We start from the raw sequence: 24,127 nt of genomic DNA on the forward strand, positions 1-24,127 counted from the left end.
TTGAGTAGAAAGACTCTACCGCATTGTTATTGTTTGAGTCAGACGTCGTAGCGGTCTCCGTCATCGTGGACATAATTGAACGTAATGAATATCTTGCTCGGAGAGGTCAATGATCAAGTAGCAAGCGCGTTGTCTTTTACATAAAGTGGAGAAATTCAAACAAGCACAGGCGGGTCTGATAACTGGAAGGCCTGAAGTTAAAAGCAATGTATATATAGGACGACTCGGAAGATGTTCTGAGTCGCCGCCAGGCTCGGCTCCCGGAGGGAGTAGTTCTGTACCAACTCATTGCTAGCACTGTATAGACCTAAATTGCGGGGTGAAGAAAGGAGGGATCCAGCATGCGGGACATTTGCCGGAGACTTTGTTCCGGAAGGTAATAAGTAACAATTTGCTTCCGGTTCCGGTTCCGAGTTCGCCCCAGCCGGCCACATCCTCCCCAACCGCCAACTCTCCCGAACTCTTGCCGTTCATGCAGAGTTACCGGATCTGGGAGCGGCGCTGTCAATGCCCAGGCATGCTATCGAACGATCTTGCCCCAGGAATAGGATTCAAGAAGCTTGGACGCAATGAGGCAAAAAACTCGGCTTGAGGTTTGAAATGTGTGGCTCTGTTCGCTTTCCATGAGTAGAACTTTCTTGCAGCTGACTCCTGAGCACTCACCCTTCGTCAACCAGCGAGGTTCTTACAATCATCTTCTCGCCGCCGTGATTCATAGGGATGGTCCACATGGTACATCCGCACTGTGAACAGAAGATTTTGTGCTTGTCGTGTCCGCTTAGAGTCTTCGTGATAATCCATGTCGCTTGCTTGTTATCCGGGTCCCGGATGGTGACCTGGGACCGGTCATACTTTGCGCACTGAACAGGATTAGTTGCGAGCTTCATAGTTTGTGCAGGACTCGTACAATCTGATATGCGCCTCCTGCATTCTTCGAGCAGTCCTTGCAGTAGCAAGCAAACACCTTCTCCGGCAGCCCGGTAAGATCAAAAGTAATCGATGTGCAGAGGCATGATCCATGGAAAGTTTCTGAAGCCATTGGTGCCGTAAGTTTCTTTTGCACAAGTCTAGGGGAATGCGCTGGCTGGAAAAAACTTGGGAGAGTCTTTAAGAGATAGACAATTGCTTTTATGCCTCTTCTTCCAATTTGCTCCGAGGCGGCGGAAGCAATCTGGAACATAACCACAGCACTAATCTCACTCACGGTCCGGCAAGAAGGGTCAAAGGAACTTCAAGTGTACTCAGATGCTAGGGGACAGTCTTTCCACGCTCGTATTACGAGATCATCGAGACATCAAGGCGGTGGGCGAACTTCTGGAATAGATATCTAGCGCAGAAAAACTCGTAACCAACATCTATCTACTTTTCGAAAGTCATGCGGTTCCACGTGCTCCCGAGGTGCTCGATCTTGACCACCACAACGTCCCCATCTTTCAGATACTTCGGCTCCGGCTTCATCCCCATAGCCACTCCAGCCGGCGTACCAGTCATAATGACTGTGCCTTTCTCCAACGTCGTTCCCTGACTAACAAAGCTGATGATCTCTCGAACGCCAAAAAGCAGATCGCTGGTGTTGGACGATTGCCTTATTTCGCCGTTCACAAACGTCTGCAAATCCAGGTCGTCCGCTGCACCAACAACCTTTGGTGATACAAGCATTGGCCCCAGAGGCGCATACTTGTCAAAGCCCTTGCTAAAGCACCACTGAGGAACACCGCCGGCAAATGCAGGATCCCGCTGCCATTTTCTTGCCGAAACGTCGTTCGAAGAGACATATCCCGCAATGTAGTCGAGTGCGTCTTCCTTGGAGATGTTCTTTCCTGTTTTGCCAATGACAATGGATAGTTCGCCCTCGTAGTCACACTGATCGTCCTGAGCTAGTTTCGGGATGGGAATATCTTCGTTGTAACTGGCCACGCAGGCAGATGGTTTGATGAAGATCGAAGGGTAAGGTGGTGGATTCCGCCCGCCTTCCTTAACTATGTAAAATTAGCTTGGGTTCAGGAACATTAAGGGGGAATCACTGACTGTGTTTCATGTAATTGAGGCCGACGCATTTGATGATTGGTACATCGCTTGGTTTGAGGATTCCGTGGAGCGATTTGACTTTCTTGCGCGCTCCCCTTTCGGGCGAGAGATCGAACGGAGAAGAACCGGAGAGTTCGTAGGCGTATAGAAGACCGTCCTCCGGTGCGGATAACTCTTCACTTGTCTGGATATCAGGCTCTCCGAAGCAGATTTTGCCATCTTCGTCCTCGAATCTGATTAAACGGGACCAAGACATGATGGATCTATGAGTGCTTGGAACGCGCGTTTGGGAGTGGGGCTGGTTGGCGAACTGGGAAAGAGGTGAGAGTGTTCTGCTTTGATATCGATTGTGATGGTCTCCGTAGTATTTATACACTGCAGCAGTTTCTCTATCCTACATTGCACGGATGAGGTCCTAAGCGCTAGGATCATACGGGCGCAGAAACTGTTGATGCTCGGAAGCAATCCGGAAGCAAAGGGTGATCCTTATCTCGATGCTCTGGCCCGCGGGAGTCTCCGGAGTTCCCTCTCACCTGAGTGACAGAAATTGCCGGACTCCGAAGAAGAGATGGGTCTTTAGTTAGCTTAGGAAGGTCATGAATAGGCGTAATCATTCACGATATGCTGCCACATAAACACGTGCAAGCTATACCTGGAGGTAAGATGGCTAGAGTAAAGATATTTAGAAACGTGGTGAATCTAATAGATTTCGGTGATTTAGGAGTGAGTTGTAAGTCCGCACGCGAGTGATAGAAATCGCCTAGACTCGCCAATCGCCAGACTTCCAATTCACTTCTAAATCCCTAAAATCTATTAAACTCACCACGTTTCTAAAGACCTTTGCCCTAGCCGTTCCACCTCTAGTTGTAGCTTGAACACTCATCATGAGATAGTATACTATGAGGAGTTGCTTCTATTCGTGACCTTTCCTCAGCTGAAGACCTATCTGTTTTGGAGTCCAGCGATTTTTGTCACTCGCATGGTCCGGTGGTTTATGAGTCCGGCGATTTCTGTCATTCACGTGCCTCTTAACCTACTTGTTGGGCTTTTGCGGTTCCGATTTCAAAAGTATCACGGAACGAAGCACATCCCGAATAGGTTTCGTCAAAGGCTGCATGTTCGAGGCATTGCAAAAAAAGATTTGTCTTGTGAGCTCATGAACGCACAAAAAAGATGATGAGAGTGGGACTTGAACCCACGCGGATTGCTCCACCAGGAATTCAGTATTGTATTAAGGTGTGACCTTAACCTGGCGCCATAACCAACTCGGCCATCTCACCGTGGTTGGAATTTTCAATCTCGGGTTTACAAAATTCAAGAATTCATTGACTTTGAGATGATCGGACTCGGTTAATCTCCGGGCCGAGCCACTTCGCAACACCAACTTCAAAAGCGACCGCATTCACGAAGAGAACAGTTCGAACATCATTGATACAGCTTATCAATGCGCAACACGACAAAATACTCTTCTACGCATCCAGAACCGCCGGCGAACGAGCGTGGTGAAGTATCTCAGGCTGTTCACTAGCCATCTTGATCGAGAGAACTGCGTCCCTCCTCGGGTGCCTGCCGGTAATTTGCGGAGACATCATCGATGGTTGCTTTGAACAATTCTACAGTCACGAAGAAGGCTGCGGAGGTATAGACAGCGAGAATTGCTTCCCAACTATCTTGCGAGCTTGTTGTTCCATACATTGAAGCCGGCACGCAAGCAAAACTAAATTACAAGCAGTATCTCCTGATACGGAGAGGATGGTGGAACACAAGGCACTCGTCTTACCTTTCTGTCGTATGAAGCTTCTGACCTCCGCAAGTTGTAGACCAGTCTTCTCATCGGAGCGTGCGCCTCCTGAGACTGTGGGGAGCCTGCCATATCCGTAACAGCCTGGGACGACTCACGGTAGGCAGCGCACGGGATCAATTCTTATAAAGCAAGGGTTGCTCCCATTGTTTCTTTGGTATGTCGCTCAACGACCTTCTCAAACTACTCGGTATCTTGTCGTATACATGAGTTGTTCAAGATAGCAACAAGACTTGCTACATACTCAAAAGCCTCGCTCCTCGTGGCGCTGGAGGTGTTTTCAGCCTTATATGCGTGGCTCTATCATGGAGTGTCGTGCTACGGTTTGGAAGATTCACATCGACCCAAGACAAACTTAGAGCCTAAGGTCAGATCAAGGTCACCCAACTATTGCGCAGAAATGCTTTCGATAAAAGGAAACATCGGCTCCTCCGTCGAACACCGCAGTTTGGCGGAAGGTGGCTCGCATCGTGTTCAGAACTTGCGCTTTGTTCATAGGAAAGGTCATGTCCAGCACAAGGGGCAGTCCGACGCATGGGTAGAACGGGCGAAAATGCTGTGTGGCTGCGTATCTACTAAACACTGCACAATGACGTGCGAAAAACTGAATAATGAATCTGGGCCTGCGAGAACACCGTTGTAATCGCGGTAAGCAGATACGGAGCCAGCCGACCGTTCGACCTCCATCTATTGTACCCCACTCAGCATGATCCTACAGGCACATGCATTCCTCGAACGCATCTTCGTCACACATCAAGTCCACTCCAATGATTCAGGGCGCGCTGGATGATAACGGTCCCTAGCGCACCAGGGTGACTGCCTGCAGGGTTGCAGATCTCTCCAAGATGAACGGCTTCCGTCCAACGGCGGGTTCAAATGCCTGTTGCCGTTCCTCGAGCTTATCGCACGTGTGAGGAGCGGCAACGTTCATTTTAGCTTGCCCTTGGTCCAACGGTCGACCCCGACACCTGCATGTGGGTTTGTAAACTCCAAGCCTGTAGTGTAGCGAGGATGACGGACCTCGTGAGCCATTGGGCCAGCCCTGAGATGTAGTTAAGCACGCCATGCCTCCCCGCGCTTGCTTCGAACTTCGCGCGATTCAATCAAGACCTCCCTCTGGATACGTGACTGTCGGGGTCCCCAGACGAGTACCTCCACGATTAAGCGAAGAAAGCTCCGACTCCCAGAACTGCCCCGATAACGACAACAGCGACTGGGAGTCTGAACGAGCAGTGCTGTTCGCTATGGCCGAGGATAAGAACATTCATGACAAGACCGATGTCGAGCGGGCATCCTTCGACACGGACTCGCTGGGAAAGGGAGATCTGCTGTCGTTGGAGCATACAGACCCTGTGCTAAATGCCAAGATGCACATGGTCAACAATGTGCGTGCTGCCTTCTCAGATTAACGGAGGAGAGGCTCACCAATAGTCGGAATGTCAAGGCCATCGACGAGATTGGCTTTACGCGATATCACTGGAAGCTATTTGTGCTGAATGGCTTTGGGTAAACACTACTCCTCCAGTCTGCAATCACAGGAGCACTGTATCTCACACCCAAGGACAGATACGCAGTAGACTCTTTGATCCTTCTCCTCCAAGGAATTACCGCCGGCCAAGCAGTGCTCGAGTTCAGGCCCTCTTTCATCCGCGGCCTGACCATTGCCGTATATGTTGGTATGTTGGTCGGCGCACTTTTCTGGGGCCTATCAGCAGACATCATTGGCCGCAAATGGGCATTCAATTGCTCGCTGATGATATGCTCCATCTTTGCCATCGTCGCCGGCGCTTCACCCAACTGGATCGTACTCGGTCTTTTCGTCTGCCTCAGTGCTTTTGGAGCAGGCGGGAACCTGGTGCTGGATACTGCGGTCTTCTTGGAATACCTACCTAGCAAAAAGCAATGGCTCCTGACACTGATGGCTGGGTGGTGGGGTGAGTCTCTCCAATATCGTCTTTTCTTCATCCCGAGACCGTCCCTATAGAAACCCGGGCTTTTGGCAAGTGAACTACGAAGCTGACCATGTATAGGGCTCGGTCAACTCGTTGCAGGCCTTGTTGCATGGGCTTTCCTACCCAAGTACAGCTGCCAGGATCCCAGCCTTTTCCCAAATGCCGAACCCTGCACGTACGGAAACAACAAGGGTTGGCGCTATGTCTGGTACACGTGCGGCGCACTCGTCTTTGTCATGTCTATACTCCGTCTCACAATCATTCGCCTCAAGGAGACGCCGAAATTCCTCGTCGGTGAAGGAAAGGATGCCCAAGTCGCCGAGGTGCTGCAGGGTATCGCCAAGAAGTACAACCGACCTTGCTCACTAACCTTTGAGGCGCTCCAGGCATGTGGTCAGACGAACATGGGTTCTCCAAGACGCGGCTCAGTCTCACACGCAAAGACTCGTTTCTCATTCGGCGAAGTCTATGTCCATCTCCAGGGCCTCTTTGCGACCAGGCGCATCGCCATCTCTACCAGCCTGATCTGGTTTTCCTGGCTCTGCATTGGTCTGGCCTATCCTCTATACAATGTTTTCCTACCATCCTACCTTGCGTCGCGCGGAGCTTCATTTGGCGAGCTCAGCCCGTCCGTTACATGGAGAAACTACAGCATTGCCAACCTCTGCAGCATCTTCGGGCCAGTTCTCGCCGGCTACATGTGCGCCACCCGGCTGGGTAGGAAATACACGATGGTGATTGGCGCGCTGGTCACCATGGTTTTCTTCTTCGCCTACACACAGGTACTGATCGCCCTTTCCCTCCCCCTTCTCTCCTCGCCCTTTCGCCCTTCCCCTCCCCCAATTAGGCACCACAAATTCTTACCTCACCCACAGGTCCGCAACAACGCGCAAAACCTCGGCTTCAACTGCGCAATCAGTTTCTGCCTCAACATCTACTACGGCACGCTCTACGCCTACACGCCCGAGGTGCTGCCCTCGGCCCACCGCGGCACCGGCAACGGCATCTCCATCGGGCTGAATCGCATCATGGGGATCCTGAGCGCCGTCATTGCTACGGTTGCGGACACGAATACGCCCGTACCGATTTACATCTGCGCGGCGCTGTATATCGTTATGGCGGCGGTGGCGGCGGCGTTTCCTTTTGAGCCGTTTGGGAAACGAAGCTCGTGAGGACAAGGAACGCTTGATTAGAGTGCGAAGGCGGATTTGTTTGGTTAGCGCTATCAGCTGCGTCGTGACGGCCTGATGGAACGGCTCTAGACTCGATCGCTGCAGGGCGGACAAGGGGTCCATACAGCGTTTACAGGTAGAATCATATATGTACTGCCCTTGATGTCAAATGACCCGCTCGCGTCGCAATTGCAGGCCTTCATGAGGATTGTCAACTACAGAGCTCAGCCAGTGATTAAGTAAGCACTATCTACACGCTACCCGTCCATCTACCTCGCATGAAGCACCCCTGATACAAGCCGAACCGGCGGAGGACCAGAGCGAGTTGGGCCCACGGGGCATACCATGCAATGAGACCAAAAGGCATACGCCGCGCAATGCCGCTCAAAGGAAAGACCACCAAGCCTGCTCAGTCAGGTCTCCGTCTTTTGCGAGAAAGTCTAACAACTGCATTAGCCAACGCGACACACCACTAGGCCATCCGCATCAAACTCAAGACTCGTAAGGCGGGGTAGGATAAGACTGATTGTCTGCGCGTCAGAGTCAGCCAGCTGCTGACAAGCCACGACGCGATTCCCAGCGTCTCACCATCTCAACAACTCACCTCTTCCAAACACCGGATCCACGCCCTGGGTCAGTATCGCCTTCTCCTCAACCGCATCCGGCATCGGCGTATCCCCACCCTGTACTCCCGAAAACTCGGGCACACGCTCGGCGGCTGCGGCTCGCTTCGACTCCTCCGGGAACGGATCCACGAGCTGCGCCTTGTCCTGGTCACGGACATAGACGGCATAAGTCGGCAGGACACCGCCGCTCTCGCCGTAGACCGCTGCCTCGCTGACAACACTCACGTTCTCGTCGTTGTACTTCCGCCAGACGTTGGCTTCGAAGTCGCGGATGTAGCAGAAGTAGTGGCCGCTGCCTGTGGTCAGGCCTGAGTGGAGGAAGAGCGCGAAGAGGCGGTAGGGGTGCTGTTTCATGTCTTTGAACGGCTCGTAGATCGCGGTTTTCAGGGAGGGGATCTGGGCCTCGAGCGTCTGCATCTCCTCGTGCAGAGCTGCGGCCTTTTGCGTCAGTTGGCCGGCCAGGCTTTCCGCGTCGTCGAGCGGCACGCCTTGTTCCTTGGCGGTGCCGAGGTAGTCCGCGACGGCTTCGACGGCATCGTGGAGCTGGAGTCCGTCTTTCAGCTCGGTTAGAGTGGCGTAGCGCTCCCGTGCGTGCTCCAGCTCTTCTGAGGCAGCGAAGGCGCGTTCGCGGGCCCGCGCCAAGGCCGAGTCACGCGGTGACTTCGACGGCGCGAGGAAGCGGTCCATGTAGATCGTGTCTTCCAGCGCCAGGTGGTGCATGACTTTGTATGCTTTTCCTTTCGCGGTGTCGAAGTCTGCTCGCATGATGTCTAGAGCGAGGATCGGTGGGAGGTGTTCGAGCCAGTCGTACCGAAGCTTGCCGGTCGTCTGGTCGGCTGATATGCCGAGGCGTTCGTCCAGGGCCTGGTCGACGCCTCGGGGTCCCTTTTGCATGTAGATGCTTAGGGCAGAGGCACGGTCGCGTCCTACTGTGTTGGTTTCGTCGCCCGTTGCCCGATAAGGAGTTGTGAGGATGGTGAAGTATAGGAGCCTGCGCATGGTCAGAGTTGTGTCTTCGAACTGCAGTGGGTACTTGCTCTTTGATCAGATCGAGCTGCTCGCCGTCTGAGTCATGGCCGTTCGGCTTAATCGCCAGCTCTAGCAGGTAAAGCATGTTGTCCATCACCTCCTTTGCATCTCGTTGCAGCGGCTTAAACTTTGACTTCTCTGGCTCGGGCTGTGGAGGCTGCGGAGCCGGACGATCTGGTGCAGCCCAGTCGGATTCCTGCTTGCTAAGTGGAACCGGTGCTTCGTCAAACGCGAACGAGTCCTTCCGTGGGCTGACGCTGTTCGCTTGGTCTACATCGCCACCAGAAACTTTGTCCTTGGACTCCTCGTTTTCGTCTTTGTCGACCAGAGTAGTTTGGCTCACATCGTCACCAAGTTTGACCTCCATATCTGACGCAGGATCCGCCACCGCACTCTCGTCCTGCTCTGTCGACTGCATGATAGTATCGGTCTGCAAGACGATGTCGCTTGGGTTGACGGTGGCTGGCAGGGCGTCCGGCATAGTTTCATCTGGTGCGCTTGCCACTGGCTGGTCTTCTTCCACTTCCAGGCCAGAGACCGCCTTGGCTGGCACTGCTTCCTTGGGTACCACCCACTGGTTGGGGGTGTTCATCATTTCCCTGAAGAGTGCGGCAAGCTCATCAACGACTGAGTAGTCAGTATCGCCCTACAAGGTTGCGATGCTCGCAGCAACTCACAATCCTGGGCCCGGTGTACGTGCTCCTTCTGGGCGGCTCGACCGACTCTCTTCCTTGCCAGCTCCTTCTCATCACTCATGTCCATCTTGTAGTTGTCAATCTCCAGGACGAGCTCGCGCAGAGGCTTGATAGCGAAAAGTAACTGCAGAATGCTGTTGAGGTAGCAAGTATTCCCGATATTCTGCAGGCCGGCAGGCTGGTTCCCTCGAGGGAACGATGTCGAGTCCATGGGCATGTTGTTTACGGTTTGCCGGATGACGGCAGCTGCTCGTTGAAATTCGTCGGCTCGGCCAGGTGCTTCGTCGAGTCGAACCGCAAGAATGGCGTCAAGACTGTCGCCGCTGAGAGCAGTGCTTCTGTCGTCGATCTGTAATATACTGTAGGCCTCGCCGACGTCGAGCTCCGGTTCCACCAGGTCTGCAGTTCGTAACCAGTTCCGAAGACCCACACTGTTGCGTGTTTCCGCAATGATTTCGACAGCTTTGCGACCGAGTGCTTCATCGCCAGGCGAGTCACTTATCTGTTTGGTGTTAGAAGCATTGAGAGGAGGGAGCTGCCGCCAAGGAAACATGAAAAGTTGTTGAAACCAAGGGCGTTGGGCTGAGGCGCCGAAGATGCTTGTGCTATAGATAAGGTGTTGTTCGGAAGACCTTCAAGAGAAATGGAATAACTACAAGCGCAACAGGATGGAAACTGACAAGATGCTAAACCGGGGCGCCTTCCGTTTGCAGCTAATGGTTGTGCCTACACCAGTAACACTGGGAAGGTGCGGTCGAATATAAGGTTGACTTACCTTGGCGGTATAGCAAGTAAGGATAAAATCATCCGTCAAATCTGCTGTGGCTCCCAGCCACGAGAGGGCCTGATCGTATGTTTCGAGGGCTGTTCGCCAATAAGCACGTGCCATACAGCGCTGCGACGCCTCTTACCGTTATCCGCGGCGTTAAGGATTTTGGGGCTCCCACGCGCTTCCCCGACGATTCTCAACTGCCGCCGCATTTCCGGCACTTGTGAAGCGGCTATATCCAAAAGACGGGACTGGAATTGCCCGATAATGTGATCGTCGCTGATGTGCGGCACGTGGCTCATTTCGATGTTGAAATACGCATACGCGTTCGAGACGTCCTTCCGACTAATCCTACCCTCCGAAGACAGCATTGCTACCTTCATGTTCAGTGTCTCGCTGTTCCTTCCCCTGCTGAGGTCCTCCAGGCATTCAAAGTAGTAGGGAGCATTGATAGGGTCGCATTGAACTTGTCTGTCATACGCGAAGGCGAGAAGATTGTCGGAAAAGTCACTGAGCGCTCCGAGACTAGCATAGTAACTATCGAGAGAAGTGCGTCAGCGGGTGCTAGCTCACACGTCAACCTAGTCAAACTGACTTACGGATGCTCTGGTTGAGTCAGATCGACGTTCCTTCGCGAAGAAGCAGCTCTCTCATCTACGCAAGTGTAAGTCTTCGAGCAGTCCTAAAGGCAGGATACCCACAGTCGGAGCATCCAAGGGCTTGCTCGAGCGACTTCGTCGCTGGTTGGAAATCGTACGCGAAGTTTCTGAGAGTGCGTACTTCTTCGATGGGTCTCTGATGTATGAGAGCCAACAGCTCTTCTCTGACATCTTCTAAGAAACTCCGTATAGCCTCAGCCCTTTCCGGATCGGTTTCTGCGGCTAGGTCAGGTGGACTCCAGAAGTCCTCATCATATGCACTCGCAGGTGGCTGCGTGAAAAGCGGTAAGCAAGAGAAAACGCCAACGGAGAGCATGCTGAGCGCCTACGATATAAGTGAAGTTCAAGTACTCCAGGATCTCGGTACAGTTCTCTCCGAAGGCGGTCATAAATTTCCTGTTCTTCCCCGGTATCCTTCTGTGCGGTTTCGTAACGTCCAGTGCGTCTCTCAGGTATAGGTTCAGGTTGTTCAGCACCTCGGCCGGCCTTGCGGGCCTTGCGTCTGCTCGATCTGGGTCCTTCAGAACGGCAGCTTCAAACCTGATTCTGAGAAGGTTGGGATCCGTGAGGAGTTCGATGTGTTCTGGCCTGAGTCTTGGTGATTTCAAACAAATCGATAGAGCTGCCGGACACTGGGGCGCTGTACACTCGAAAGCGAACCAGCGTGTCCGAACCTCCTGGTCACTATCCATGTCCATCTGTTCATCTCCTACCACAGGTTCATACACAAAGTGGTGTAACGGGAAGGACTTGCTCGGGCATGGTATAGTCCGTTGAAACCCATCTCCAGCGTAGTCGATGGAAAACTCAAGGTGATGTCGGCATTTTGGACAGAACAGCAAGAGCTCCGGTACAGCGGCACTCTCTGATGCTCTAGCTGCGTCTGCCGTCTTGGGCCACGTGGGCTTCGTCACGAAGAGATGGCGACAGCTACCCTTGGGTATAGGTGCAGGACGGCTTCGCTCGTCGAAGTGAGGCGGGAGTTCGGTGAGGATGTTGCGTCCATATTGGGCCTCGTACGGGGGGTCATAGCTGTAGAGGTCTTCGAGAAGCCGTGGCGCAGTCTTTCCTGGTCGTTCGTTAGCCTGTAAACTCACGCCGTTGCTATGAAGAGGTCCTGGAGGGTGACAAACCGGGCGCCGAGCGCATAGCAACCGCGCCTTTGGGCGAGAAGGGTGTTGTTCAGGTAGTAATGAAAGGGGGGTCTCTTGGATCGACTCGATCTTGCAGGAACAAGTGGGGGACTGGGATATGCAGCGATGTCAAGATGTGAGCATGCGAGAGTCACGCTTGGTCAAAGATGGCCGCGCCTGTCAGTGGCCGAGGGGGTGCGGCGATTATGTATGCATACAGTATGTGAGTTGCTATCTACAGGGCGGCTACGCGCAGCCTCTCGGACACAGACAAAGGAGGCGGCTGGTGGATTTGCGGCTGTTTTTACTGATGCTGAAGCTTGCTGAAGCTCCCCAAATTTGCTGGCCGTCTGGTCGAACAGCTTGGCGGAGAACGCCGCGGCCAGAGCCTCATCGTGCAGGCCACCTCCAAGCTCCCAGCTCCAGCTCCAGCTCGACCGCACACCATCCGAGGTCGCTGCCGCCGCACCATCACCCAACATGGCGTCCGAAGACCACACCTACCACCCCAAGGATGCCATTTCCGCCACCGTTAGGACGACGATGATCACAGGCGCGGCCGGCACCATCGTTTCCGGCATACAAAACACCCTCACGAAGCAGAATGTCGGCGCCATGGGCGTCCTCACGCGCACGGGAGGCACAATCGCCGTGTTCGGTATGTAGACATGCAGGCAGCATGAGTATACCCGATCACGATGGCTGATGCAACGGTAGCTGCGATGGGCGGTGCGTACGAGTTTGCAAAGGACGCCGCGGCCAACCTTCGGGAGAAGGACGACAGCTGGAACAAAGCCATTGGAGGCTTCTTCGGCGGCTCAATGCTCGGCCTCAGAGGTAGCGCCCTAGTTCTGTCGCAATAACGCGGCGAGTAGTCGCTTACTCGACCTCTAGCCCGGACACTACCATCAACACTCGGATACGGGGCTGCACTTGCGGTTATACTAGGTGCATTTGACTATACCGGCGGCATGCTGTCAGGATACACCAGGGACCCGACAGTGGATGAAGTGAGCAGGAAGGAGTACCTAAGGAAGAACCGAAGGAGACCAATTGAGCAGACCGTGGCTGAGTTGGGAGAGGGCCGAGGTGAGGCTTCATCTGCGTCATATAGAGGACATAAAGCGCTAACAGCCTATTTAGGAGTATATGCGCCGGGTTATGAGGAGAGAAGACGGGAGAGGATAAAGCAGAATCTAGGCATCGATGTGTCGGGGGTTCCGTCCGCCCACTAAACGCAAGGAAGGGCATCGAGTTCATAGTACCAAGCCGCTAGGGGCCCGCCCAGGTGTTTTTCCTAGATTCCCTCAACGCATCCTTGTACATACATGATGAATTACAGATTTTTGCAATACCCATATATCTCCTGTAGCCGTTCAACTCTAACAAGCAACGCTTGGGGTGGGCATGCGGTGCTTGCAGACAGGACGAATCCCTCATCGAGGATACTGGTTTTGTAGACAGCATATCATCAGACCGAACAGGAACAATGTTGCATAATCAAGCCATTCTACTGCCCTAGGTTGCTGTGTTCGTGAATGCCTCTTCCTGGTATATCGTCAGTCCGCCACTCGTTAAGATAACGATCGCTCTTCTATCAGATGTAAACAATACTCGGCAACATCCAATTGCCCTACTGTGACGGCTGTATTGCAGCCTCGGACTGAGCAATTCGCACTGAGATGGCAGATGCGGATGCGGCCCTTGCTACCCCGGCGATCCATACAGATCCAGCCCTACAGTCCCTCGTCCCCCACCTCGTCATCGCGGGCCAGGGGACGAGGGGGGTGGGGAGTGCGGCGACTTCACACAAGCAAATCACAACAGCCAGAACTGCCCCCGGAGTCCTCTCCAAATCACCGCTCGGTTTCAGGCTCTTCGAGCGGCAGATCGACCAAGCCCCGGGGCGCCCAAAAACCGTTTTTAAAGAATGATCCCATCCCGCACTCTCGTTGCTGCCGCCCCTCCATACAGCAACCTCGAGGACCTGCTGACCGGTGACGAAGTGGCCACTAGCAGATTGGCAGCTTCGAGACAAGTACCGTAGCTCAGCTAGCGAGACTGGGACCGTGGGTAGGCATCCCTCAGCCGTGCGAATCGCACACTGCTCACTTTCTCCAGAATCATAACCTCCCCCAAGCCCGCATCGTCCAAACCACCGACATGGCATCGACTTCTACACCCGCGCAGCAACAGCAGCCGCAGCTCAGCCAGAACGAGCGCTTCTTTCGCTACTTTCGACATGAGGTCACCGGTGCGTGATGCTGAGGCTTCATATGCATTCAGTCGCCGTCGCTGACGAACATGCAGCACTTCAAGAGCAGATGGACGGGCTGGCGGACACTGCGCTTGCGGGCGGCGAACGAGCAGATGCAGTAGACCATTGCCTAGCGGGCATCGCGCGACTGTCGCAAGAAGTCAAGGACGCGTCAAGCTACGTGCCCGCATACGACCAGCGGACCTATGCTGAAGTACCATTCCTCGCCCAGTGAGACATCCACGGAACACACAGAACTGACACTCCGCGCAGGCCGTCAAAGCCCTCACCGAAAAGCTCCAAGCAACCCGCTCCAGCTTCGCCCCGCGTACCAAATTCGCCTTCAAGACAACGCACAAGAACAACTCCGCCATCTCGCTCACCGACGCCGCGGAGCTCGCCTCGCAATCCCGCGGCCGCCTCCCAGGCTGGCGTTCCACACCCCCATCCACCACCGACTCCTCCTTCGCGCCCACGCCTGCCAATCCGATATCACCCTCCGAGGAGAAGTCGCAGGAGAACGCCGAGGCCCTCATGGATAGCACGAACACGCTCTCTGCGCAGGCGGGCGCCGCGTCAAGGAGCTTCTCCTTCTCGCAGGCGAGCAGTATCACGATAAGCAATCATCATGACCTGCACATCATCCTGCCGTCCTCGGCCGCCCACGCCACGACCTCGGGCACGCTGGGCAACCTGCGCCGCTGCGTCGTCGACATGTCCGTGCCCACCGCATCCGGCGCGCCGTTCGCGGGGCTGGCGGTCAAGAACGTCAAGGATTCGCTGCTCGTGTGCGGACATGTTGCTGGGCCCTTGCACATCACGAATGTCAGCAACAGCGTCGTCGTGGTCGCGAGCCGCCAGTTCCGGATGCACGAGTGCAGGAATGTGGATGTTTATCTGCATTCTGCGAGTCGGCCGATTATCGAGGACTGTGAGGGGATTAGGTTTGCGGAGTTGCCGGAGGCGTATGTGACGGAGGCGGAGAAGGGGAGGGAGAACTTGTGGGAGAGCGTGGATGATTTCAAGTGGCTAAAGAACGAGCAGAGTCCCAACTGGAGTATATTGCCCAAGGAGGAAAGGGTCAAGGAAGAAGTCTGGACGGAGCTCGTGCCTGGGAAGCCGGGAGTTGGAGTCGAGGAGATCTTGAGGGCAATGGGAGTCATGAAGGGTTGAGAAACTGTGTAGACTGGCGATTTACTGTCAAATTGTAGAGTAGATGGTAATCGATGCTGAAAGATGCGCTTGCTGCAGCATGCGGCTCTGACCCGCTCTCCTGTCAGCAGAATTGATTAAGGAATTTGACAACCTTGAACGGAATACTGCTAGGCTAGCCCGCCCGCTGAGTTCACAGCCTTGCATTAGTCTGAGCGAGGCATCGAATCACAGCGAAAGATATGTTTCTCATCTGTGCCTAATCGATGTGGATAACGGCCGAGTGCCTACGCGGCGGCTCAGGAAACAGAAGTTTGTGACCGAGTTCGCGGAGGGAGGTGGTGTTTATATCGCAACGCATATCGCACACGATGAGAAAGAAGCACGCCCTCGGATGCAGGAAGTCTAGCAACAAGCGGACACAGAGCTCTATAACCCCAGACACCGCCCTTAAACCCTCGCGGAAGCATACCCCACAGCCCTATCCCCACCCAGTGATCGAAGCAAAGAATACAAGTAAGACGTCTGTCGAACAACACCATCCCCTACACTATCCCACCCAAAAAGCCCCCCACCATCACACAACCGTCCCCCCCGCCAGCTGCACAACCGGCTTAGCGGCCAGCGTCGCGGCAATCTTTTCGCGCTCGCTCTTTTCCTGCTCCATCAACGCACGGTCAGCTTTCGTAACACGAGGCTTTCGCACAGTAGCGCCACCTCTGGAACCGCGCCCGCCGCCCCTGCTGCCCCGGCCGGATGTCTCGCCGCGCGTGCTGCCGCCGCGTCCTCTGCCGCGGCCGCGGCCGCGTGTGCCTTCGGGTCTGCGAATAGTGGTGTTAGCTGTGCTGTGATGGGGGCGCGCGAAGATAGGAGGCTGGGTATATGGGGGTGATAGTGACATACCTCTCCGCGGCAGGCTTCTCCTCCGTAGCAAGCGGTCCGCTGTACACGAAGAAGCCGTCCTTGGCCATCATGGCGTTCTGCTCCCACGCCTGCTCGGTATCGTCAATAAAGTCATCTTCCTTGTCGTAGTCTTCCAGCTTCCGTCTCCGCCGTCGCTTCGGCTGCGCGTCACCGCCGGCCGAGGCCTCGTCCTCGACCCCGCCCATCTCGACATTGCTGTCCGCCTCCGACAGGTCGAGCGACATATCGTCCGTGGACGCCTGGCCAGACGCCCCCTCCAGCGCCGCGCCCGCGGCGGCGATCTGGCGGCGTCGCTCGCGCTGTGCCGCGAGCCGTGGATGTAGGGCTGCGAAGCCGTATTTCTTCTCGACTTCCTGGGTGAAGTTGATGGTGGTGCATTCGTCGCGTTTGAGGTTGAAGGTTAGCCAGATGGTCGGGCCTTTGGTTACTGTGGTGCCGTTTGTGGCGGTCATGGGGCCGAAGGCTGTGCCCGAGAGCAGGCCGCTGCCTGTGGGGAGGGGTGGGGGGGCTTCCTTTTGGCGCGCGGGCTTGGCGGGGGGCGTGGCTGTTGTTGAGGATGTGTTCGTGCTGGGGGATTTCTTGGTTACGGGGGGTGCGGGCGCTTCGTCAATGTCCATTTCGGTGCTGGCGGAGTGGGTTGGCGTGGGTCGTTGCGCGCCGTTGCCTGACACTGTAGTCGAGGGCTTCATAGGGACCACGGCGGGCGAGGCGGGGGCTGATGTGACTGATATTGGTGCTTGCAACATTGCACTGCGCGTCTTCTCGGACGCAGTTGACAAAGTGCTGGTAGGCGGGGGATCGATCAGGCTAGCGATGGATGGTGATGCACTTGCCCGGTTTGCAAACCTGCTGGGTGAAGACTGCTGCGGCACATTGGTCAAGCTGGGCTTTGCGCCAGACTCAATCGTGGCGGAGCGGATAGGATCGTATACCTGTCCGCTCGAGGATGGGCGAGGTGTTGTTGCTGGCGCGGTTACAAGATGCGCCAGGGACGGGTTGTGTGTGAGTTCGGGATTGCTCGGTCGCGGCATTGACGGCGAGGTTTGCGCAGGTGCTTGAGCCGAGCCGACGAGGTCAGTGATTTTCGACTGGCGAGAATGCTGTGGTTGCGCGAGGGTTGTATCATCGCGAGGTGCATCTGCAACCTTCTGTCGCTTCCTGGGTTTAGAAGGTGCATTGGGATCTTTTGGTTCGCGTGGCTTGCGCGGCTTCTTTTCTTTTATTTTTTCGTCGGCAGTCGCATCAAGATCTTTCTTCTTGCGTGGCCGTTTGGCTGGGGCTGCAGTCGTGGCTATGTTGGCGATAGACGTTGAGTTGCTATTCTTAGCCGGAGTTGAAGATGCCGTGGCTGCGTTTGCGCTTGACGAGCGTCCTGCAACACCAACTCGGATTGTGGAATTCGGAAATGGAGAATTGCTCTCTAGCGTTGCGTCAGGAGAGCGAGGGGGCGTCGAAAGCTCCGGCGAGGAACTCGAGCCAGCTCCCTCATCAACTTGCCGTCCTCCACCATAAGCATCAACTCCTCTGTCCATGGCGACGGGAATGCGGAAGCTCTACACCATTCAACAACTCAAATGCCGCACGACTGAATACGGTGAATGGCCTATAACGAAAAGGCAAGTTCGAAAGGCCGATATTGTGTAAGGTCGTTGCTGCTCTGGGGTGCGTTGGCCGGAAACCAACTTGAATTACCAGCAGGCGGCAGCGTCGCGATAGCTTCACGAACAAGACAAGAGTCTTTGTCCTGGCTAAAGGCGCTCAATAACCGGTGCCCACGTTCCTATCAGGTCCGGGCAGCAAGAGGAGTCTTGTACGGGGTGCAGAATGTCAAGATGATGACGAAAGGAGAGCCGGGTAAGCCGCTGTGGATGAACAAGCTGTTGACGAAGCTGGAATTGTTAGAGTGAGGGAAGTTGAAAGAGTCTTGGAGCAGCAGAACAGGTGAAGACGGGAGCTTTCTGATCATAAGGCATGGACGGGCATGGCTCGAGGCGACACAGGGCAGACGAGCTTCAGGCCCAATGACCGGGACCACTAACGTAAAGGCAAAGCACAGGTACGAGACATCTGCTTCATGGGGGATCTGCTGCCGGCTCTGTTGCTCTCTAAAGCGGCCAAGCCTCGAGCTGTTTGGCCTGGTGTGCGTTCCATGCCTCCTGAGGAGCCAACTCTGGACAGTTCATCCACCGGGAAGGCCAAGTCTTGAGCGGACACGCACCTTCCTGGACGCACCGATGGGGGCAGGCTCTGGCGCCCGTGGTATCTCCAAGGGCTATGCAGTGCTGCCGTCTGGCTTCCTCGGTGTAGCTGGGAGTCCTCAAGCTGAGGATCAGGATCTGACGGGGTCGGTGGGTGAATTGGGGGCAAGCCACATCATGCACCGATTAGGAAGATGCGACCATATCGTCGGGTCTATCCACGCCCCGCCTGTCCATCATTATCACAACTCGGCCTGCCAGGTCGAAGACATGCATAAAACATATTTTTTACGTCCACGGTGAAGACATGTAGGTACAGATCGAAGCCCGAATCGATGGACAGCCGTATCCTGCACCCAGGCAATCCATGGCGTCGATAGGGTTGAGGCTTGCTGTAGCATGCCGCCCGGGATGAACGCCGCAGGGGTCAGGCGCTAGTCAGCACCGGGACATCTAACCGAAAAGCTTGGTTCTGCCAGGGCGTAGCATTGGTGAGGCGGGGGCGAACCATCGCCCGCTGGACGCTCGGCTTGCAGCAACCATGAATTTCTCCAGAGGAGAGAGATTCGAGTTGGCTCTTGACCAGGACGATGGAGCGCTCTCGGGTGCACCGTCTGCCTTCAACTCCATCGCCGATATCAAAGAGCGAACACCGGCAGCTCCGACGCCACCGCGCGCGCCCACCTTGAAGTCGACCACCACGGGTTTCCCAGCGCACAAGAAGCGGACCCGTACCTCTGCATTCAAACAGCAAAGAGCTGTAGCCGCAGGAACATCAGACAGTGGGACGCATACAACCGGTACGCCGCCACCAGCGACTACACGTGTTGCCCCGGAGCAGCCAGCAAGCACTGTTCTAGGACATGGCGGCGGCTTCGAGGACAGCGACCGGCAGAGAATCGACGAGGAGAACCGACAGCAGCTGGCCAGTATGTCTACGGCTGAGATCGAGCAGGAGCAGAAAGAGCTTCTCGCCGGCTTGAGCCCTGCCTTTCTCGAAAAGCTACTGAAGAAAGCGAACATCAACGACGGCTCGAGCGAGAGTGAACCTCACCCGGCTCCCTCTATCACACAAGAGCACATAGACGCACACGAAGAAGCAAAGCGCGCGCATCAGTCGAAAGCAATCAGAAGAGTTGCCTTTGCGGAACCCGATCTGTCCTCAGACACGGAACCCACCGCTCCCGGTCATCAGGAAACCCCAAACCTTCCACCAGCACCAGCACCAGCACCAGCACCAGCACCAGCACCAGCAATCCACTTTCCACACCCGCCACCACCCACCGAGCCTCTTGACGAAGACACCCCCCTTGACCCATCTTCAGACACCTTCCTCGCCGACCTCCACGCCAAGTACTTCCCAAACACGCCTCATGACCCCTCCAAGCTCGCCTGGCTCCAACCCGTTGACCCCTCAACCTCACCCTACAACCCCTCCGTCACCTCGCTTTCGCCAAGCGACATCCGCTTCTCCTTCACCGGCGCACTGATACCTCCGTCTGAAGCCGCGCTGATTCCGGTAACAAAGGGGCTGCACCACCACGGCGATGCGCCCGATGCCGCTGGATACACGATTCCGGAGCTTGCGTGGCTGAGCAGGAGTAGGGTCGCGGGGCAGAGGTGTATGGCGTATCAGACGCTTGGACGGATACTGTACAGACTTGGTGTGGGGGAGTTTGGGAGGGAGGGACATCAGGAGGTGCACGGCCCAGAGAGTCTCGAGGAGAAGGATGATGGGGAGAAGGATCGGGCTGATGCGGACTCTGTACTAGCACAAGGGCTGTGGGATTGTGTAGAGGAGAACAGGGTACTGGATACCTTGATGGAGGAGGCTGGAAAGGAAGGAGGGCATCTGTCGGCGAAGAGCTATGCGCAGGAGGCTTTGTGGAATTGGCGAAGAGGTGGAGGAAGGTTGAAGAAGGCTGTTTGAACACGTGCTGTACGTATATCTGGAGTTCTGAATACGAAGTTATAGATTCGGATCTAGAAGCTCTGGAAACTCTGGAAAGCCCTCCCGACTGACATATGCAAAGACGGTCGTCCGCCGTCGTCGCCTGTTCCGGTAAATCGAGCGCCCCATCAAGCCAGCCCTATCCCAGAACTATGATACACAAGTATGCCGTCCGCAGTGCCCAAAATTCCGATAATGCGCCATGGTGCCAGCAGTACCATTACAGCCGCTCGTGTTTCATAAGTGCTCCATCACCTACGAGAGCCTCAAAAACCCCTTCCACTTGTTGAACGTTCTCTGGAACCAGTTTCTATCAGGCGCTTGCTCAAGCTCCCTCATCAAATCCTCATAGTACGTCGGGTTACTCTTCGGCTTCAACAGGCTGTCCGATACGGGATACTACGCAAGGGACACGTCAGCCCCAGCTTTGCTCCCCTCCATCCTACAAAAGCTTTCTATACCTTCTTAGAGTACCGGTTGTCCAACAAGGAGTACAGCGCATTGATGTTCCTCTCCTCAGCCTTCGGGTCTATGGGCGACTTGGAGAGCGGTACCGAGGCTTCCCGCGGTGGAGTAGGGTGTGTAGAAGAGGGCGAGGAGGCTGGGTCTTGGGGTATGCGCTTCTGGAGGGCGGCTTGGAAGGAGATGGTTGGCCGGAGCGGGTCTTTGGGCCAAAGGGAGATGATGCGGGCGTAGTGTTTTGCGATGTTCTGTAGTATGTGTCAGTGGTGTTTTCGAAGACGCCTTTGAGGGAGACATTACTGAAGTGTTCATGTTGGTTGCTGGCAGGGGGAACTCTGAGGAATCTGAGAAAGCTGGAGCTGTATGCGAGAATGCGCGTCGGGATTATTCCTCCATGATGATGCTCGCGATCGACTCCGAGCTGACGGTCACAATGGCTGCAAGAGGCATAGCGTAATCTTCAGCCACACCGTGGCGTTGTCTCCCTTCAGCGCTTCCGCCCGAATCGCATCACGGGCAGCCTAACCGCTCCGCCCGGCCAGCCTGCCTGCCAGTCTCCTCCACTTCGAGAGCCTTCTCCACAACACCCCCATCTCCTATCCTCCTGCATAACTACACGCTTGTCTGCCTCCTGCCGCTTTCATTTGGGCCTTGTCCCTTTTCCCTTCTCCACCGCAACCTCAGTGACCGCGACAAAGGCACCAAGCCATGCCATCCCAGCGATATGAACGGGTACGTCGCCAGCTGTCCACCGCCTCCGTGGTCTCCGCCTCACTCAATACTGACTCTCTTGCCCTACAGGTAGCAGAACACGACGAAGACGATACTCCTAGCTCTCCCCACGCACCTGAACAGCCCTACCCGATCCCCTCCTCGCCACCCCCGTCCTTCCGCTCCCGCGCCTCTTCACCAACATCTCGTCATCTCCTCTCCCACGACCCGCTAGCCACAGACGCCGACCGCACCCTCGCAGACACCTTTGACTCGCCCTCCGACAACGATGCGTCGGACAGCGAGAATGAGGACGGAGTCGACGATCGGCAGAGGCTGATGCGCGGCCAGCCGCAGCGGCGGGATTCGGAGCCTCGGGAAGGTCAGGGTGCGAGCAGTGGAGGTGCGGAAGAGGTCAGGCCTAGGATCATTGAACGACGGGTCACGCAATTGCCTGTCTTTGCGCCTGCGACGACCGCCGGAAGTGGGCGGGTGTATGGCGGTGGCATGAACGATGGCGTGTTTGCGAACTTGAGCGCGAAGCCGACAAGGGGAGAGGAGGTGGAGGAGAAGCCGCCGGTGAGTGGTCCCCATCGCCCTCTACAGCAACACTACAGGACACACACACTAATGCGACTCTCTACAGACCTACGAACAAGCCGCCGCAGACGCCACGCCCCCCTACTGGGAAACCACCATCCTGGCACCCGGCATGGTCAGCGACGAGGTCTTCGTTGACGGCCTCCCCGTCGGCTCCGTCTTCAGCTTCGTCTGGAACGCCCTGATCTCCATGTCCTTCCAGCTCGTCGGCTTCCTGCTCACCTACCTCCTGCACACGACGCACGCGGCCAAGAACGGGTCGCGCGCCGGCCTCGGTATCACTCTCATCCAGTACGGCTTCACCATGAAGGGCTCCAGTAGTAGTAGTGGCGGCGGCGGGGGCTCCATGGGTGATGGCACCGGCAACGGGGACACGGGAATGGGTGGCGCGCCTACGGATCCGAATGCTCACGACTTCGATCCGAACATGGTTGCTGATGGCGTTGCTGATGCTGCGGCGAGTGGTGCGGGCGGTATCTCGACGTCGGAGTGGCTGGCGTATGTTCTGATGATCGTGGGCTGGTTCATACTTATCCGGAGCGTGAGTGACTTTCTGAGGGCGAGGCGGCATGAGCAGCTTGTGCTGCAGAGCCCGGATCGGGGCTTGCCGGTACCGATCGTGGCGGCGGGCGAGAGGCCGGAGCAGGCTGTATAGTAACGGTTTGGGTTGGCGTTTGTGCTGGCGTTTGGGGAGGGTTGGATAGTGAGATATCGAGCGTGTCGGTAATCTCGATAGGCTTTTGCTCAGCTTCTGCGCTGCTGTTTCGGATGATATCCTACCGCGTTTCTGTATACAACTGAGTCCGAATGATCACTTTGCACACCGGGCCTGAAGGTCTCATCATCGTTGTCACTTCGCCGTGTTTAGTCTGTCCGCGTGTGTTTCTCTGCTCAGTCGTGTCTCACTCGGCGAGGCGAGGCTGTCTTACTCTCTTTCACTCACATCACCACGTCTTCATGTCCTGTGTGCCTGCGGCATCTCCAGACTTCGAGGGTCATCACCATGGGCATAAGGTAGAACGTATTCGAGATTGTCTTCGCTCTCTCACACATTGTCAGGCTCCAAGCATTGTCTGCTTACACCATCACCACGCCCCGAGACTCGTCATCACGACCACAAAGTGAGTCATGCACGAGACGCAGTAAAGATCTTTCACGTCGCCACAACTCGCGCGACTGTGTTAGCACTGTCGATGGACGTGTCTCACTCCACCGTCTCAACGGCTAGACGAGACAGTCCACAACTGCTTCCTCTGGCTCCCCGTGCGACTATACCAAAGTCAACATGCCACCAGCTCTCCTCTGCCAGACATCGTCCACCAGCATCCCGTCCCTCCTGCGACCACGGCGCTGCCTGCCTCCAGACATACCACCACGACAGTAGCTGGACCATTATCGCTCGTCTGTCATCCATCCCACCCATCATGAAGTCTACAAAGACCAACAGGCCCCAACCAACATCCACAGCGGCGCCTCGCCGCTCCTCAGCGTAAGTATCCCTCCCACCGCACCTGCTTGGATCCACATCGTCAGACAACTGAAATTCTTTAGACGCATCGCCAAGCAACGCTCCAAACGCACCACCGAGGTCCAGGAGCACTCAACCCTAGCCAACGTCGCTCGGAAAAAGCTGGAGGACTATGGGGCGGAAATCGCGCGCCTCACGCTGGAGAACGTTGCGCTCAAGGACGCTGTAGAGCGGCTGCAATCCGAGACGGCGCGTCTTGGAAGCGGCGGCAGGACGGGCGTGTTTAAGGCCGTTGTTTGATCGGATCTCGTCACTGGTGCGTGAGGTGCTTGATGTGGGGAAGACGTGCTCGTTTGGTTGCTGGTGCGAAGCCTTGAGTCCTAGCCCTGCTGCAATGGAATCTCATACGGCGCGTGGAGCGATTGCTATGCAGAAGCCGCCGGCTGGTGCGCAGTGCGCGCGCGGACAGGGTCAGGTATGCGGCGGTCAAGGGTTGAAAGTGTGATGCGGGACTCAAGATGGATCTGAAGCCGGTCCACG

The 24,127-nt window shown here is 55.7% G+C and overlaps 11 protein-coding genes and 1 non-coding gene across 12 annotated transcripts; 6 read left to right on the forward strand and 6 right to left on the reverse strand.

Moving 5' to 3' along the window:
* Nucleotides 1–659: 659 nt before the first annotated feature.
* W97_04347 (uncharacterized protein) lies at nt 660–1,039 on the reverse strand (the record flags this gene model as incomplete). Its single annotated transcript, XM_007782238.1, has 2 exons — nt 660–860; nt 908–1,039. The coding sequence occupies 2 exons, from the start codon at nt 1,037–1,039 to the stop codon at nt 660–662; spliced, it is 333 nt and encodes a 110-aa protein (XP_007780428.1).
* A 320-nt stretch (nt 1,040–1,359) lies between these two features.
* W97_04348 (5-carboxymethyl-2-hydroxymuconate isomerase) lies at nt 1,360–2,284 on the reverse strand (the record flags this gene model as incomplete). Its single annotated transcript, XM_007782239.1, has 2 exons — nt 1,360–1,979; nt 2,029–2,284. 2 exons carry the CDS (start codon nt 2,282–2,284, stop codon nt 1,360–1,362), a joined length of 876 nt encoding a protein of 291 aa, XP_007780429.1.
* A 918-nt stretch (nt 2,285–3,202) lies between these two features.
* On the reverse strand, nt 3,203–3,308 carry W97_04349. The gene has a single exon. It is a non-coding gene; the product is annotated as a tRNA-Leu (tRNA).
* Nucleotides 3,309–5,073: 1,765 nt separating this feature from the next.
* W97_04350 (uncharacterized protein) lies at nt 5,074–6,953 on the forward strand (the record flags this gene model as incomplete). Its single annotated transcript, XM_007782240.1, has 5 exons — nt 5,074–5,214; nt 5,274–5,335; nt 5,396–5,763; nt 5,860–6,563; nt 6,657–6,953. 5 exons carry the CDS (start codon nt 5,074–5,076, stop codon nt 6,951–6,953), a joined length of 1,572 nt encoding a protein of 523 aa, XP_007780430.1.
* A 492-nt stretch (nt 6,954–7,445) lies between these two features.
* W97_04351 (uncharacterized protein) lies at nt 7,446–11,880 on the reverse strand (the record flags this gene model as incomplete). Its single annotated transcript, XM_007782241.1, has 9 exons — nt 7,446–7,483; nt 7,558–8,464; nt 8,613–9,235; nt 9,286–9,805; nt 10,079–10,167; nt 10,215–10,597; nt 10,731–11,002; nt 11,061–11,800; nt 11,865–11,880. The coding sequence occupies 9 exons, from the start codon at nt 11,878–11,880 to the stop codon at nt 7,446–7,448; spliced, it is 3,588 nt and encodes a 1,195-aa protein (XP_007780431.1).
* Nucleotides 11,881–12,344: 464 nt separating this feature from the next.
* On the forward strand, nt 12,345–13,099 carry W97_04352 (uncharacterized protein; the record flags this gene model as incomplete). Its single annotated transcript, XM_007782242.1, has 4 exons — nt 12,345–12,522; nt 12,582–12,701; nt 12,759–12,953; nt 13,008–13,099. The coding sequence occupies 4 exons, from the start codon at nt 12,345–12,347 to the stop codon at nt 13,097–13,099; spliced, it is 585 nt and encodes a 194-aa protein (XP_007780432.1).
* Nucleotides 13,100–14,027: 928 nt separating this feature from the next.
* W97_04353 (uncharacterized protein) lies at nt 14,028–15,294 on the forward strand (the record flags this gene model as incomplete). The annotated part of the gene is made up of 3 exons (XM_007782243.1): nt 14,028–14,118; nt 14,175–14,335; nt 14,395–15,294. The coding sequence occupies 3 exons, from the start codon at nt 14,028–14,030 to the stop codon at nt 15,292–15,294; spliced, it is 1,152 nt and encodes a 383-aa protein (XP_007780433.1).
* Nucleotides 15,295–15,850: 556 nt separating this feature from the next.
* On the reverse strand, nt 15,851–17,729 carry W97_04354 (uncharacterized protein; the record flags this gene model as incomplete). Its single annotated transcript, XM_007782244.1, has 2 exons — nt 15,851–16,094; nt 16,177–17,729. The coding sequence occupies 2 exons, from the start codon at nt 17,727–17,729 to the stop codon at nt 15,851–15,853; spliced, it is 1,797 nt and encodes a 598-aa protein (XP_007780434.1).
* Nucleotides 17,730–18,936: 1,207 nt separating this feature from the next.
* On the forward strand, nt 18,937–20,325 carry W97_04355 (uncharacterized protein; the record flags this gene model as incomplete). Its single annotated transcript, XM_007782245.1, has 1 exon — nt 18,937–20,325. One exon carries the CDS (start codon nt 18,937–18,939, stop codon nt 20,323–20,325), a length of 1,389 nt encoding a protein of 462 aa, XP_007780435.1.
* Nucleotides 20,326–20,601: 276 nt separating this feature from the next.
* Nucleotides 20,602–21,120, reverse strand: W97_04356 (uncharacterized protein; the record flags this gene model as incomplete). Its single annotated transcript, XM_007782246.1, has 3 exons — nt 20,602–20,745; nt 20,808–21,056; nt 21,109–21,120. 3 exons carry the CDS (start codon nt 21,118–21,120, stop codon nt 20,602–20,604), a joined length of 405 nt encoding a protein of 134 aa, XP_007780436.1.
* Nucleotides 21,121–21,516: 396 nt separating this feature from the next.
* W97_04357 (uncharacterized protein) lies at nt 21,517–22,774 on the forward strand (the record flags this gene model as incomplete). Its single annotated transcript, XM_007782247.1, has 3 exons — nt 21,517–21,540; nt 21,610–22,098; nt 22,166–22,774. The coding sequence occupies 3 exons, from the start codon at nt 21,517–21,519 to the stop codon at nt 22,772–22,774; spliced, it is 1,122 nt and encodes a 373-aa protein (XP_007780437.1).
* A 769-nt stretch (nt 22,775–23,543) lies between these two features.
* Nucleotides 23,544–23,887, forward strand: W97_04358 (uncharacterized protein; the record flags this gene model as incomplete). The annotated part of the gene is made up of 2 exons (XM_007782248.1): nt 23,544–23,608; nt 23,671–23,887. 2 exons carry the CDS (start codon nt 23,544–23,546, stop codon nt 23,885–23,887), a joined length of 282 nt encoding a protein of 93 aa, XP_007780438.1.
* Between the last annotated feature and the right edge of the window lie 240 nt (nt 23,888–24,127).

This window comes from Coniosporium apollinis (assembly GCF_000281105.1).
Source record: "Coniosporium apollinis CBS 100218 chromosome Unknown supercont1.19, whole genome shotgun sequence".
Lineage (NCBI taxonomy): Eukaryota > Fungi > Ascomycota > Dothideomycetes > Coniosporium > Coniosporium apollinis.